At 43.3% G+C, this 15,828-nt stretch overlaps 2 protein-coding genes across 2 annotated transcripts in view; one reads left to right on the plus strand and one right to left on the minus strand.

Moving 5' to 3' along the window:
- The window catches only part of SLC1A6 (solute carrier family 1 member 6), a 33,725-nt gene extending 31,326 nt beyond the window's left edge, over positions 1-2,399 (plus strand). The window contains exons 9-10 of the mRNA XM_017863576.1: positions 198-332; positions 2,040-2,399. Coding sequence (XP_017719065.1) covers positions 198-332; positions 2,040-2,235 — 331 coding nt within the window. The 3' untranslated portion in view covers positions 2,236-2,399. The remainder of the gene's footprint in view (positions 1-197; positions 333-2,039) is intronic.
- Positions 2,400-6,342: 3,943 nt separating this feature from the next.
- Positions 6,343-7,657, minus strand: OR7C2 (olfactory receptor family 7 subfamily C member 2). The gene is given in 2 exon segments (XM_017863562.1): positions 6,343-6,776; positions 6,779-7,657. Coding segments are annotated over 2 exon segments (1,062 nt in total). The 5' UTR covers positions 7,407-7,657.
- Positions 7,658-15,828: the final 8,171 nt, after the last annotated feature.

The following is a 15,828-nucleotide window of genomic DNA, read 5'->3' on the forward strand; positions in this document are numbered from 1 at the left end:
GGGGGGGGGAGGGGAGAGAGAGAGAGAGAGAGAGAGAGATCAAGCAGTATTTTTCTCTCTGTGTCTGTCTGGCTTGGGCATTTAATTTAAGATGCCTTGGAGAGCGGATCTCTTCCTTTCTCTCTGTCCTCTTCCTGTTTCTTCCTCATCGCCTTCTTCCCTCCACCTGCCTCCCAATGTTCTCCCTCCCCCTGCAGCATCACAGCCACAGCGGCCAGTGTTGGGGCTGCTGGCATCCCCCAGGCGGGTCTGGTCACCATGGTCATTGTGCTCACATCGGTCGGCTTGCCCACGGAGGACATCACGCTCATCATCGCCGTGGACTGGTTCCTGTGAGTGTTCTCCAGGCTGGACCCTGGTGCTCCTGCTTCTGCGCATACTGCTTTCCCCTGCAACATCCTTAACCTGTGGACTTTCATTCCAGCAAAGATGAAGTGGTCCAGAATTTTCGAGTTAAAAGGAGGCCTTGGAGAGGCCTCCAATCCATGGCCTCTGGACCCCAAATCCCACAGAGTTATCTTTGGGAAGTAGGGTTGGAGACAAGCAATGGGGCCTTTACCTATCAGCGGGAAAACTCCTTTTTTACCTGATATATGTGGAAGTCACCAAAAGGTGATCCAGGTCGGGTGTGGTGGCTCACGCTTGTAATCCCAGCACTTTGGGAGGCTGAGGCTGGGTAGATCACCTGAGGTCAGGAGTTTGAGACCAGCCTGGACAACATGGTGAAACCCTGTCTCTACTAAAAATACAAAAAAAAAAAAAAAAAAAATTAGCCGAGTGTGATGGCAGGTGCCTGTAATTCCAGCTGCTCAGGAGGCTGAGGCAGGAGAATTCCTTGAACCTGGAAGGTGGAGGTTGCAGTGAGCCGAGATCGCACCACTGCACTCCAGCCTGGGCAACAGGAGCGAAACACCATCTCAAAAAACAAAAATCAAAACCAGCAATAACAACAAAACCAGGAGGTTTACATTAAAGGAAGCCTGGACTTTCATTCTCACATGGGAGCTGACAGCTGAGCCTGAGTTCCAATTTTACAATCTTCAGCCTGCCCTAGTCTGCACCTGTATTGACTCAGGCCTGCCCTGGTTTACCATTCCTGATTTGATGTGCTTTTCAGTTCATAACCCTTAACTGTCTGTATTGGATGTTCATTTTTTCTTTTCTTTTCTTTTTTCTTTTTGGGACAGAGTCTCGCTCTGTCACCGAAGCTGGTGTGCAGTGGCTCGATCTCAGCTTACTGCAACCTCTGCCTCCCAGGTTCAAGCGATTTTCCTGCCTCAGCCTCCCAAGTAGCTGGGGTTACAGGCGCATGCCACCATGCCTGCCTTTTTTTTTTTTTAATTATTTTTAGTAGAGACAGGGTTTCACTATGTTGGTCAGGCTGGTCTCAAACTCCTGACCTCGTGATCCACCTACCTCGTGCTGGGATTACAGACATGAGCCACCATGCCCAGCCTCATTTTCTTTTTGTTTGAGAGACAGGATCTTGTTTTCTTATCTAGGCTGGAGTGCAGTGGCATGATCATAGCTCACTGCAGCCTTGACCTCCTGGGCTCAAGTGACCCTCCCATCTCAGCCTCCCAAGCAGCTGGGACTACGGGCACGTGCCACCGTCCGAGGCCATGTTTTAAAATTATTCTATTGTAGAGATGGGATCTTGGTTTGTTGCCCAGGCTAGTCTTGAACTCCTGGTCTCAAGCAATTCTCCTGCCTCTCAGCTTCCCAAAGTGCTGGGATCATATCTTTTTAACGATATGGCTTTTTTTTTTTTTTTACCACACCTGGCCTCATTTTTAAAAAAAAATCACATCTAAGATCAAACATGAACATTTCAGAGCTAGTCCATCCTGTTTGTTAGGAGGAGAAACAGGACAGAGAGGGGAAAGAACCTACTTGGGGACATGTGGTCATGGATTGTTCTGGAATGGGAGCCCCCTGACTCCCTGGCCCAGGGACCCCCCCACCCCCCGTCTGCTGCACCCTCTTTCTGTGAAGCTTTTCAAGCCCCCATTAATGGCAGCTTCTTTTCCCCGTACCAGTGACCGGCTTCGCACAATGACCAACGTACTGGGGGACTCGATTGGAGCAGCCGTCATCGAGCACTTGTCTCAGCGGGAGCTCGAGCTTCAGGAAGCTGAGCTCACCCTGCCCAGCCTGGGGAAACCCTACAAGTCCCTCATGGCACAGGAGAAGGGGGCATCCCGGGGACGGGGAGGCAATGAGAGTGCTATGTGAGGGGCCTCCAGCTCTGCCCCCCAAGAGAGGAGGGAAGGGGCCTGGGGAGGGGAGTCCTGGGGACACATCTGCCGCCCAACTGACCGTGTGCTGAACACACATGTTCAGCTTGACTCGTTTAAGGGGGAGGGAAAAGTGTAATAAAGGAGCAGGAATGAAAGGTACATAAGGTCTCTGTTTCTCTCTGAGCACATGCTGAGGGCTTGAAGGACGGCGTGAGCAAGGGAGGGGAAGAAACGTTTCTCCGAGGTTTGGGGAGAAGGGAAGCGTCAGCTTCAACAAGAAGAGGGGTCAACTCATGTTTCTGACATTCTCAAAGAGTGGCGGAACTGAAGAGGGCCAAGAAAAACCATTATTTCTCCTAATAAAAGAATAGCCATGGTCTCTGTCTCGGGGTCCCCCAAGACCACCTTTAGGTTCAGCAATTCACTAGAAAGGCTCATAGAACTCAGGGCTGGACACGGTGGCTTATGCCTGTAATCCCAGCACTTTGGGAGGCTGAGGCGGGCAGATCACCTGAGGTCAGGAGTTCAAGACCAGCCTGGCCAATATGGTGAAACCCCGTCTCTCCGAAAAATACAAAAATTAGCTGGGCGTGGTGGTGGCTACCTGTAGTCCCAGCTACTCGGGGGGCTGAGGCAGGAAGAATGGCTCGAACCCGGGAGGTGGAGGTTGCAGTGAGCCGAGATCGCACCATTGCACTCCAGCCTGAGTGTCAAGAGCGAAAGTCTGTCTCAAAACACAGAAACAAAACAACAACAAAAAAATAAGCCAGGCACGGAAAACACATTACATGTTCTCACTTGTGTGTGGGAGCTGAAAAACTGAACTCACGGAAACAGAGTAGAATGATGGTTACCAGCAGCTAGGAGGGGTAGTAGGGAGAAAGGATAAAGAAGGGATAGTTAACGGATACAAAAATACAGTTAGAAGGAATAAAATCTAGTATTTGGTAGCACAATAGGGTGACTATAGTTAATAATTTGTTGTATATTTCAAAATAACTGAAATGTGGAACTGGAATGTTTATAACACAAAGAAATGATAAATGCTTGAAGCGATAGATACTCCAATTCTCTTGATTTGATTATTATACATTGTATGTTTGTGGAAAAGTTTTGTACGTACTCCATAAATGTGTACAACTGTTATGTATCCATAAAGATTAAGAATAAAATTTAAAAGCTCAGTCAACTAGAATTTTAAAATCTAAGATTATAAATGATCAAAGGAGGTAAACTCAAAATCGAGTAAAAATAAATGCAAGTAAATCACTATACAATGTATACATATATCAAATCATGTTATACACCTTGAATATGTACAATGTCTATTCGTCAATTATACCTCAGTAAAGCTGGAAAAAAGAGTTACTATAAAACATCAAACACAAAAGATCGAGCACGCTCATTTTCATGAACAATCAAAGGAAGTCAAATTAAAATATCAAAGGAAACAATAAATCTTACTCACTGGTTTAATTTATTTCTGAGGCTGCAGCCCCCAGACACAGAATATTTCTTGGTTGGGGAGCATAATTCCAGAAGTAAGAATTTATGTCAGAGAATTCCTGGTTCCTCTGAGGTTTAACTATTATTATTAGAAGGTTTGACTAGAGGTAGCTGTCATGGGTGAGTGGCGACTGTCTGGGGCTGGTGGTGTGGAGGATAAGAAGAATTTACCAACACAGTTGTAGGTAAAGAAAGGCAGATTTATTGGAGAAAGTATGAAAATACGTTGCAAGGAAGCAATGGGCAGGCCAGCAATAGAAGAGCTGACTGCAAAGAGACAAAAGCTTGCTGGGGATTTTAAAAGACAGTGCTTGTTCTGTGTGCTGAAGAGGGCTTTGTACAGTATTGATCACGCCAAGGTCGCAGTGAGCTAACTTCCAATTTTTGTATCAGCCTAGGGTCTGGTGATAGCTGAGTGCAGGAAGATTGTGAGTTATTTGTACAAGAGGGCTTTGTGTCCGGGACCATGAAGAAAGGCAGACTTCTATCTGCTTCTTCTTTTTGCTTTCCCTTGGTCTCCCTAGCCTGACTCCTTTTCCCTAATTAGGACTCCACAGTAACGTAACGTAAGGCCTGGGAGAGTCGTCTGATTCCTACAGCCCTGCGTTGGAACCTTGTCACTACATTTATTACTTTGAGCTAGTTACCTACTTACCATAAGCTCTTACTTTCTTATTTGTAAATATGAGAACTAATACTAATCACATAAAAGAGTTATTGGAAAAATTAAATGAGGTAATGTACATAAAGCCCTTAAACTGTGCTGGTATATAAAGTGTTATTAATATCAACATCAGTAACCTTGAATTTTGTTTCAAGCTCAACAACTTAATTAATTAATTATTATTATTATTATTATTATTATTTAGAAACAGGGTCTCCCTCTGTCACCCAGGCTGGAGTACGGTGGCATAATCACAGCTCACTGCAACTTCAGCCTCCTGGGTTCAAGCCATTCTCCCACCTCAGCTTCCCGAGTAGCTGAAACTACAGGCGTACAGCACCATGCCTGGGCAAAAGCTCTAATCAGATGAATCAGTTTGTATTTTTCTGGTCCAGGTCTTATTTTCTATTTAACCATCCACCCATCTATTTTTCTACTCCATTTGACAAATATCACGTAAACATGAACTCCTTACCAACAACTGTACCAGGCATTGTGATTGCAAAACTGGGTAAGACATTGCTCTGAAATTCAAGGGACCGATATTGTGAAAGAGTAGAAGTAAAGTAAAGTTAGTGTGACTGAAAGGAAAGTGAATTGGATTAAAAAGGGGGCAACTCTTTGAGTTATTTTTATTCATGTAACCTCAAAAAACATCTCTGTAAATGAGTTTCCAGGGCAACATGTCCAAAATAGGGACATATCTCATCGCTTCTGACAGTATATATTTAACATGTAAGATTTGATATATTTTTTTTTAACTCAAATCAGGCCGGGCGCGGTGGCTCATGCCTGTAATCTCAGCACTTTGGGAAGCTGAGGCAGGCAGATCGCTTGAGGTCAGGAGTTCAACACCAGCCTAGCCAACATGGTGAAACCCTGTCTCTACTGAAAATACTAGCAAGATGTGGTGGTGCATGCCTGTAGTTCCAGCTCCTCAGGAGGCTGAGGCAGGGAAATTGCTTCAACCCGGGAGGTGGAGGTTGCAGTGAGCCGAGATGGCGCCACTGCACTCCAGCCAGGGCAACAGAGGGAGACTCTGTCTCAAAAACAAAATCAAAAAACAAAATCCAAATCATTACTAAAGATAGCTGAGAAAACACCAGGTTGTATTCATGCAAAGTTAAAATTACTAGTTAGAAAGTCAAAAAGCGTAATCCGGTATAACTTTGTTAGCAGTAGCAAGGGCAGGAAATGTTCCAAAGGAAGATACAAGGGAAGAGATGCTTTAAAATGTATAAAAGAAGGCAAGTGTGGTGGCTTATTGCCTGTAATCCCAGTTCTTTGGGAGGCTGAGGCGGGCAGATTACCTGAGGTCAGGAGTTTGAGACCAGCCTGACCAACATGGTGAAACCCCATCTCTACTAAAAGTACAAAAATTAGCCAGACGTGGTGGCGAGTGCCTGTAATCCCAGCTACTCGGGAGGCTGATGCAGAAGAATCACTTGAACCCAGGAAGTGGCGGTTGCGGTGAGCCGAGATTGCACCATTGCACTGTAGCTTGGGTGACAGAGTAAGACTCCTTCTTGGAAAAAAAAAAAAAGCGGCTGGGTGCAGTGGCTCATGCCTGTAATCCCAGCACTTTGGGAGGCCGAAGCGGGTGGATCATGAGGTCAGGAGTTCGAGACCAGCCTGGCCAACATGGTGACACCCCGTCTCTACTAAAAATACAAAAAATTAGCCAGGCATTGTGGCGCATGCCTGTAATCCCAGCTACTAAGGAGGCTGAGGCAGGAGAATTGCTTGAACCTGGAAGGCGGAGGTTGCAGTGAGCCGAGATCACGCCATTGCACTCCAGCCTGGGCGACAGAGCAAGACTCTGTCTCAAAAAAAAAAAAAAAAGAAAGAAAGAAAGAAAAAATGCATGAAAGCAGAAGTGAAAATATTGGCTGAAAGAGGCCAGTCTGGCCTCGGTATTGTGTTCACTGCAATTCATGAGAGCTCAGCAATGGTTCCCTCATTGAGAGACGTTGGACTGAGGAGGAGTCTCCCCAGTGACCCCTTCATGTCCTTGTTCCTCAGGCTGTAGATGAAGGGGTTCAGCATAGGGGTGACCATGGTGTACATCACCGAGGCCATCAGACTTCTCCTAGAAGATGGTGTAGCTGCAGGACTGAGATAGACCCCAAGGCCTATGCCATAGAACAAGCTGACCACTGAGAGATGGGAACCACAGGTGGAAAAGGCTTTGTGCCGGCCTCTGGCAGATGATACTCTCAGGATGGAGGAGAGAATCTGAGAATAAGAGAACAGGATTCCAGAGAGAGGAAAAATACCCAGGACAATGGTCATAAAATACATCACGATGTTATTGATGAAGGTATCAGAACAGGAGAGCTTCAAGACTTCGGAAGGATCACAAAAAAGTGTGGAATTTCCATGTTTGTGCAGAAGGACAGCCTCAAAATGGTCAAGGTCTCGAGCAGGGAACCCATGATGCTAATGCACCAGGACCCCAGAACCAGAAGCCCACAGAGCCGGGGGTTCATGATGACCATGTAGTGCAGGGGGTGACAGATGGCCACGAAGCGGTCATAGGCCATCACGGTCAGGAGCAAGTTGTCCAGGCATCCAAATGCAGTGAAAAAAAATATCTGGGTGAGGCAGCCTGCAAAAGTGATCATTTTGCTTTGTGTTTGGATAGTCACTAGCATCTTTGGGACAGTCGTGGACGTGAAACAGATGTCAGCAAAGGACAGGTTGGAGAGGAAGAAGTACATGGGGGTGTGGAGGTGGGAGTCTGAGCTGATGGTCAGGATGATGAGCAGGTTTCCGGTGATGGTGACCAGGTACATGGAGAGGAACAGCCTACAGAGAAGAAGCTGCATGTCAGAGTCCTCTGCGAATCCCAGGAGGAGAAAGTTTCCAACTTCTGTTTGGTTTCCTCTTTCCATGGGGCCGCTGGGTTTACTGAGAAGGAGGCAACAACAACAACAACAACAACAACCAGCCACACAAAATTTACTCAAACCCAGGGAACTCAAGAAATCACGCATGTTGGCTAATTATTGGATTTCTTTGCCGACAAGTTACAGTTACCATCGCTACCTGGAGAAGTCATCTCTACATCATTGGTCCTCAAACTGTGGTTCCTGGAATAGCCCCATCAACATCACCTGGGAACTCATTATACATGCGCCTTATCATGCCCGCCTGACCAACTGAATTAGATACTCTGGGTTTGGAGCCCGCATTCTGGTGTTTGTTTGTTTGTTTGTTTGAGACGGAGTCTCGCACTTTCGCCCAGGCTGGAGTACAGTGGCACAATCTCGGCTCACTGCAAGCTCCACCTCCTGGGTTCAAGCAATTCTCCTGCCTCAGCCTCCAGAGTAACTGGGATTACAGGCACGCCCAGCTAATTTTTGTATTTTTAGTAGAGATGGGGTTTCACCATGTTGGTCAGGCTGGTCTCGAACTCCTGACTTCCTGATCCTCCCGCCTTGGCCTCCCAAAGTGCTGGGATTACAGGCATGAGCCACTGCGCCTGGCCTTTTAATTTTTAATTTTTTTTTTTTTTGAGACAGAGTCTCACTCTGTTGCCCAGGCTGGAGTGCAATGCTGTAATCTCAGCTTGCTGCAACCTCTGCCTCCCGGGTTCAAGCAATTCTCATGCCTCAGCCTCCTGAGAAGCCAGCACTACAGGCGCAAACCACCACGCCCAGGATATTTTTTTTTTTTTTTTTTTTTTTTTTTTTTGTAGTTTGTGGAGAGACGGGGTTCCCAAGTTCACTGGTCTCAAACTCCTGACGTTCAGATGATAGACGCCTCGCCTCAGCCTCCCAAAGTGCTGCGTATATACAGCGTGAGCCACCGTGCCGCACCGCATTCTGGGTTTATAACCAAGCCCTCTAGGAAATTCTGATGCACATCAAGTTTGAGGACTATTGCTTCAACGCTTGCGCGTATCCCTAACGCAATCATCTCCTCCCCAGCATCCCTGGTGCTGCTCTTGCCTTCTGCCTAAGGCCATGGGGAATAGGAAATAGGGAGTGAAAAGTTCCCTAATTCTCAGGCCAGATTCCAATCCTCAGAGGCTTATTCCTTCATTGTGCCTGCATTCCCTGTAATTCTGGTTTTCATTCTGTTTTAGAGACAAGGTTCTTGCTCTGTTGCGCAGTGGGGTGCAGTGGCACCATCCTAGCTCACGCAGCTTCGAACTTCTGGCCACGTGATCCTCGGCCACCTCAGCCTCCCCAGTACTGGCACTACACCCACTGTGCCCGCTTGTAATTCACAACGTATAATTCCTCTGAATCTTGGATGCTCCGTTCTGCTAAAAAAAATAATAACCACTGTTATTAATTAATCATTGTTTACATGTCATCCTTATATATCAATTTTCCCCGTACCCAATACCAACAAAAAAATGAATGTTTGGAAATAGAAAATCCTAGAGTTCTAGATAAGAATTATAATTTTACCCCCATTTTCCATCTCTGCATTCTCATCAATCAAAATATCCTGGCATACAGGAAATGGCTCTTAAAACTGCCCATGTTCGACATTTACTTACTTTCTAAGTTTTCTTAAAAATACAAAGAAAGTTTTTGATTAATTTGAGTTTTATATTTCTTATATATCTCTTAGATAATTCTGTAAAATGGCCTCTCTCACAGTTTTAAAAAAAAGAATATAAGACAATTCGGCCGGATGCACCAGTCCTTGCCGGCAGGAATAATAAAATAAAAAAAATAAAAAATCAAAAGAGACTATATCCTAATAACTAATACCAATATCCAGAGATGTTATGTGGGACGTAATTAGCATTAAATAATCATTAAGAAATGTAACATAATTACATGTTAATTTTCACACATGAACAAAAATGTCTACCCCATGGCGGCGATCTTGGCCTCACTACCAAGCCTGGCGCCTCCTGGTTCCAAGCAATGCTCCCAGCCCTCAGCCTCTCCTAAGTAGCTGGGATTATAGAGCATGCTGCCACGTGCCCATCTAATTTTGTATTTTAGTAGAGACGGGGTTCACCATGTTGGTCAGGCGCGTCTGGTCTTGAACCGCACACCATACCTCGCCTCCCAAAGTAGCTGGGATTAGCAGGTGTGGGCCACTCCCGGCCTCCCCTTTAGTTGTTTTAATAGTGGCGTTTAAACAGATACTAAATAAGTGTGTTAACGATAATTATTAGAAAAAATAATGTTAAATTCCACTCTGAGTCCCAAATACATTTCAAACAGACAAGAGACTATAAGGCATCTGAAGAAATGGATAAACATATGCACTTATATTATATAATACCATGGATACGAAATAATCTTTGAAAAGTACAAATCGGCCGGCGGTGGCTCAAGCCTGTAATCCCAGCACTTGGAGGCCGAGACGGACGGATCACGAGGTCCTGTGAGAGATCGAGACGCATCCCTGGCTAACACAGTGAAACCCCGTCCTCTACTAAAAATACAAAAAACTAGCCGGCCCGCGGCGTAGGTGCGGCGGCCTGGTAGTCCCAGCTACTCGGCGAGGCCCCTGAGGGCAGGAGAATCGGCGTAAACCCGGGAGTGGAGCTTGCAAGTCGAGCTGAGATCCGCCCCACTGCCCTCCCAGCCTGGGCGACAGAGTGAGACTCCGTCTCAAAAAAAAAAAAAAAAAAAAAAAAAAAAAAAAAAAAAAGTACAAATTCTTTCGAATTAATCACTGCTTGATAAAAAAAGAGATGCAGCAACTGGAACGATAGTTGAAAAATTCTGAAACGAGAAAATGGTCTTGCAGATAAGTTAGAATGCAAAAACATTCATTTAACTGACAAAAAGTTAGTATCATTATAAGACAAGTATAAACATTGAAATACTTAATGCATGCTGGGAAAATACAATAGGAATATAAATAGGTTCATAAAAGACCACTGTAAAGAAGGGAATAAATGTTTGAGAAAATGTTTGTTTTACTCCTAATCTAAAAAAGTAAAATAACATGACACACCCCTCCTTCACTGAGGGAATTAAAAATGTCCTAGCATGAAAGAAGAGTAAAGAAGCAAAATCTAGCCAGGCCGTGTGGCTCACGGCCTGTAATCCCAGCCCTTGGGAGGGCCAAGGCAGACAGATCACGCAGTCAAGAGATGCGAGACCATCCCTGGCCCAACGCATGGTGAATAACGTCCGTCTCTAACTAAAAATACCAAAATTAAGCTGGGCGTGGTTGCAACGTGTCTGTAATTCCCAGCTACTCAGCAGCCACTAGGGCTGAGGAGAAATGCTTGAACATCAGAGGCCGGAGGATTGCAGTGAGCCGAGATCGGCGCCACCTGTACTGCCAGCCTGGCGACAGAGTGAGACTCGGCATCTAAAAAAAAAAAAAAGCAAATCTCATGTCGATAAGAAAGCATTTCACGATACTGCTATGAAAAGACATTCTGGTCTCTTTTTTCTGAGCTAGAGAATATGAACTCAGGGCCTTGCCTAATGGAGGTCTCCTTATGAATTTATACACATTTGCGACGCAAAAAAAAGAAGAAAAAAAAAAATCTATTAGACAACACACCCCCAAAAAAGCATGTAAGAGGGGATCATCATCATCTTCTGAGTGTTAATACATCTTGATTTTTAGATTCCATTTTTAGTAACATGGTTTGAAAATTGGCAAATTCGAACAGCCCATGGGCGAGCCTTATCCTCAAGAAATAAAAAGCTAAAAATTTGAAGATATTTGTCGATACAAATGTTACAAAATCAATATTGTAAAATTTCTTGTTAAAAATTACCAGAAAAACATTTAACACTCTGTAAGAACAAAGAAATTAGGGCAATGAAGATCGAAGCAGAGTGAGTGAAACTCAAAAAGAACAAAACATTCTGGAACTGAAAAATAAATTCCAGAGCTAATTCTCTGGCAAAACACAACAATAGAAAAAAAATTAGAACAAAGTGTAACAAAAGGGATGCAAAGAGGGAAGTAAGAACGAAAGTCCTAGCAACCAAGAATGAAAAAAAATGAAGCACAGAGGTGAGGAAATGCTCCAACCTTGCAGATAAGTTATTTTTAATGCCATGTAAAATATTCACAAATATCAAAGAAACAAACTTCTTTGCTGGAAAAATGTAAGTGCCCAAAGTTGATTTAGGAGGAGGAAAACAGATCAATACACAAGGAAGGAATTAAATATAACAACAGAAACTTACTCAAAAAATGACCGGTGAATTCTCCTTTAAGAATTAAAAACGGAAAAAGTATGTTTAGTCATTATAATTATTGTCAGTGCCCTGGAAGTTTCAACCCCAATGGCAACCAAGGAGTAAGAAGAATGAATGCTATATTAAAAAGGCCAACACACTCGTTTTCCAGATAATGAATTGCCAGCTGAAAACTTTCTTCTTTCTCCCCTCCCTTCTTTCCTTCCTTCCTTCCTTCCCTTTTTTCTTCCTTCCTTTCTTCCTTTCTTTCTTTCTCTTTTTCCTTCCCCAGTCTCCGTCCTCCCTCCCTCCCTCCCTCCTTCCCTCCTTCCCTCCTTCCCTCCTTTCCTCCTTCCTTCCTTCCTTCCTTCCTTCTTGGCAGAGCCTCACTCTTCTCCCAGGCTGGAGTGCAGTGGCATGATCTCGGCTCACTGCAACCTCCATCTCCTGGGTTCAAGCGATTCTCCTGCCTCAGCCTCCTGAGTAGCTGAGATTACAGAGGCACGCCACCACGCCTGGCTAATTTTTGTATTTTTAGTAGAGACGGGGTTTCACTATGTTGATCAGGCTGGTCTCGAACTCCTGACCTTGTGATCCCTCCGCCTCAGCCTCCCAAAGTGCTGGAATTATAGGCGTGAGCCACCAGGCCCAGCCTGAAAACTTATTTTAACTGAGCATGAGTTTAGTAAGGCAGCTGAAACAAAACAAATACGTAAAAAGCGGTAGCCATTGTAAGGTGCATTCAGAGGTACATGCAGAATGTTTTTCAACCATTGCTTTTATCTAGTTCCCATGGGAACAGGCATGGGAATTATGGGAACTCTGTACTCTCTTTGTAACTACTCTGTAAATCCAAATTATTCTAAAATAAAAATTAACAAAAAAGTGAGTCCAAGGGAAAATAAAAGTAGCATTCATATGTACAGTTGAATCTCTTAGAAAATACATCTCCACCATTTCAAACATTAACAAGCATGGATGCTGGCGAGGTTGTGGAGAAAAGGGAAGGGCTTATACACTGTTGGAGGGAGTGTGAATTAGTTCAACCATTGTGTAAGACAGTGTGGTTATTCCTCAAAGATTTAAAGATAGAAATACCATTTGGTCCAGCAATCCCATTCCTGGGTATATACCCAAAGGAATATATATCCTTCTTTTATAGAGACACATGCACGGGTATGTGCATTGCAACACTATTCACAATAGCAAAGACATGGAATCAACCTAAATGCCCATCAATGATAGACCAGATAAAGAAAATGCGGTACATATAACAATGGAATACTAGGCAGCCACAACAAAGAACGAGATCATGTCCTTTGCAGGAACATGGATGGAGCTGGAAGCCATTATCTTTAGCACATTAACACAGGAACAGAAAACCAAATACCACATGTTCTCACTTGTAAGTGGGAGCTAAATGATGAGAACACATGGACACATAGAGGGGAACAACACACACTGGGGCCTATTGCAGGGTGGAGGGTGGGAGGAGGGAGAGGATCAGGAAAAATAACTAATGGGTACTAGGCTTAATACCTGGGTGATGAAATAATCTGTACAACAAACCCTCATGACACACATTTACCTATGTAACAAACTGCACATGTACCCTTGAACTTAAAAGTTAAAAAGAAATAAAAAAAAAAATCCAAGAATTCCAGTACCCTGGAACAGGGACTGGAAACTTGTAAATACTCAACAAATAAAAGTAATAATAGCTAAAATCTGTGAAAGACTTACATATTTTATCATATATTTTATATGTCTTAGTTCATATATTTTATATATATATAAAATATATATTTGTCATATATTTTATATGTCTTAGTTCATTTGATCATCATCACAATTTTTTGATTTAATGAATGAAAATGTGTTTATAGTAATGCAGTAATAACATGAGTTNTATATTTGTCATATATTTTATATGTCTTAGTCATTTGATCATCATCACAATTTTTTGATTTAATGAATGAAAATGTGTTTATAGTAATGCAGTAATAACATGAGTTCACTAGATCTTAGAGACAATTGAAAAAATTTCTCATGCATGATCTTCTTTAATTTAATCCTTATTTTAAATTAAAAATGTTTATTATAGCTATTTTTAAAAATTGATACATAATAGTTGTATATACTTATGGGATACATGTGCTATTTTGATATATGCATACAATATATAATGATCACAGCTGAGTAATTAGCGTATCCATCAACTCAAACGTTTATCATTTCTTTGTGTTGGCAACATTTCAAATCTTCTCTTCTAGCTATTTTGAAATATACAATAAATTATTGTTAACTATAGTCCCCTACTGTGCCGTCAAATACTAAAACATATTCCTTCTAACTATATTTTTATACCCATGAGTCAACCTCGCCTCATCATCCCCTTCTCTTCCCACTGTCTGACAACTATCGTTCTACATTCTAACTCCATGAGATCAACATGTTTTAGCTCCCACATATGAGTGAGAACATGCAGTATTTGTCTTTCTGCACCTGGCTTACTTCACTTAGCATCATGACCCCCAGTCTCATCCTTGTTGCAGCAACTGGCAGGATTTCATTCTGAATAGCATTCCTTTGTTTAGGCACCACATTTTCTTTATACATACATCTAGTGATGAACACTTAGGTAGATTCCATATCTTGGATATTGTGAATAGTGCCGTAATAAACATGGAAGTACAGATATTTCTTTGACATATGGATTTCCAGGCTGGGCATGGTGGCTCACACCTGTAATCCCAGCACTTTGGGAGGCCGAGGTGGGTGGATCACCTGAGGTCAAGAGTTTGAAACCAGCCTGGCTAACATGGCAAAACCCCGTCTCTACTAAAAATACAAAAATCAGCTGGGTGTGGTGGCATGTGCCAATCCCAGCTACTCAAGAGGCTGAGGCAGGAGAATCACTTGAACCTGGGAGGCGGGGGCTGCAGTGAGCCGAGATCACACCATTTCACTCCAGCCTGGGTGACAGAGCAAGATTCCATCTCAAGAAAACCAAAACAACCACCACCACCACCAATAACCAAAAACAAAAATGATATACTGATTTCCTTTCTTTTGAATATATACCTAACAGTGGGATTACTGGATCATAGGGTAGATCTAATTTAATTCTTAACTCCATGAAGTGGCTATGACTATTATACTCATTTTACAAATACGGAGACTGAGGCACCGAAATAATAAGTGAACTAATGTCAGAAGATGTATGCAATGGGCTTGCAAGTGCTAACTATGAAATCTCAGGAGAATGTTTCTTGAGTGAATCAGTGAATGAATGAATGAATGAGTAACTGAATACGATATTATGGATAATTAATATAGGAGCGTCTTTGATACAGGAGAATGGAAACATTTTTATTATATTTTCTTTTCTTTTTTGTTTTTCTTATTTCATTCCTTGGAAGCACTTTTAATGGCTCCAGAAAAACAGCTAAGATGGCTGCGTAGGAAACTTTTGAGAGATACTAGAAGCTAAGAGAAGGTCAACTTTTATTAGGAAGGTGAAAGAGCCTCAGAATTTGGTTCTAGAAGAGAGAGGAAGACATGCTCTTCCTCTTAGCGGTTGAGAGAGACACAGGAATTGATTGTGCAGGATGCTTTAAGTGAATGAACCGTCTTCACCACACTGTCCCCGTTTACACCGCCAAAGTTCTTCCTTTGAGAGCTCTGCCTGCCTCCTTACCTGTTCCCCATCTCAGATGCTCCGGGGCATTGCTAAGCCTCTAGTTCCCTGGGTCCTGTCTTCCCTGGGTGATGGAGGTTCAACTCAACTTCAGGGATGGAAGGAGAGGTGGTCTTGGGCATAAGTCCTCTGAAAGTCGAACTCCCTGCTTCCTGGAACATTTGAGCAGTAGGTAACAGGTGTAAGGGGCATATTTACTATCATTCTCAGAGGTTGAATTCTCATGAATCCTCATTAAATTAGTCACTCCGTTTTAACTCTATTCTCCGAGCAATTTCATTCCCATGAGTGAGGGAGCCAAAATAGAAAGAAACATTTTTTTTTTTTTTTTTTTGCTAGTTTTGTATTCTTGGGAGCAGCTTGGATAATAGGTATGGGAATGCTTTCCTCTGGGGCTCTTTGCTTACGATATTCTTTTCTGCCTGGTGTGGCTTCCATTGTTTATTGTCCTCCCCCACGATGCTTTCCTCAACATTTTATTTTTTAATTTTTATTTATTTATTTTTGAGTCTCGCTCTGTCGCCCAGGCTGGAGTGCAGTGGCATGATCCTGGCTCACTGCAACCTCCGCCTCCAGGGTTCAAGCAACTCT

The sequence above is a fragment of the Rhinopithecus bieti genome, unplaced genomic scaffold (genome assembly GCF_001698545.2).
Source record: "Rhinopithecus bieti isolate Rb0 unplaced genomic scaffold, ASM169854v2 scaffold_71542, whole genome shotgun sequence".
Classification (NCBI taxonomy): domain Eukaryota; kingdom Metazoa; phylum Chordata; class Mammalia; order Primates; family Cercopithecidae; genus Rhinopithecus; species Rhinopithecus bieti.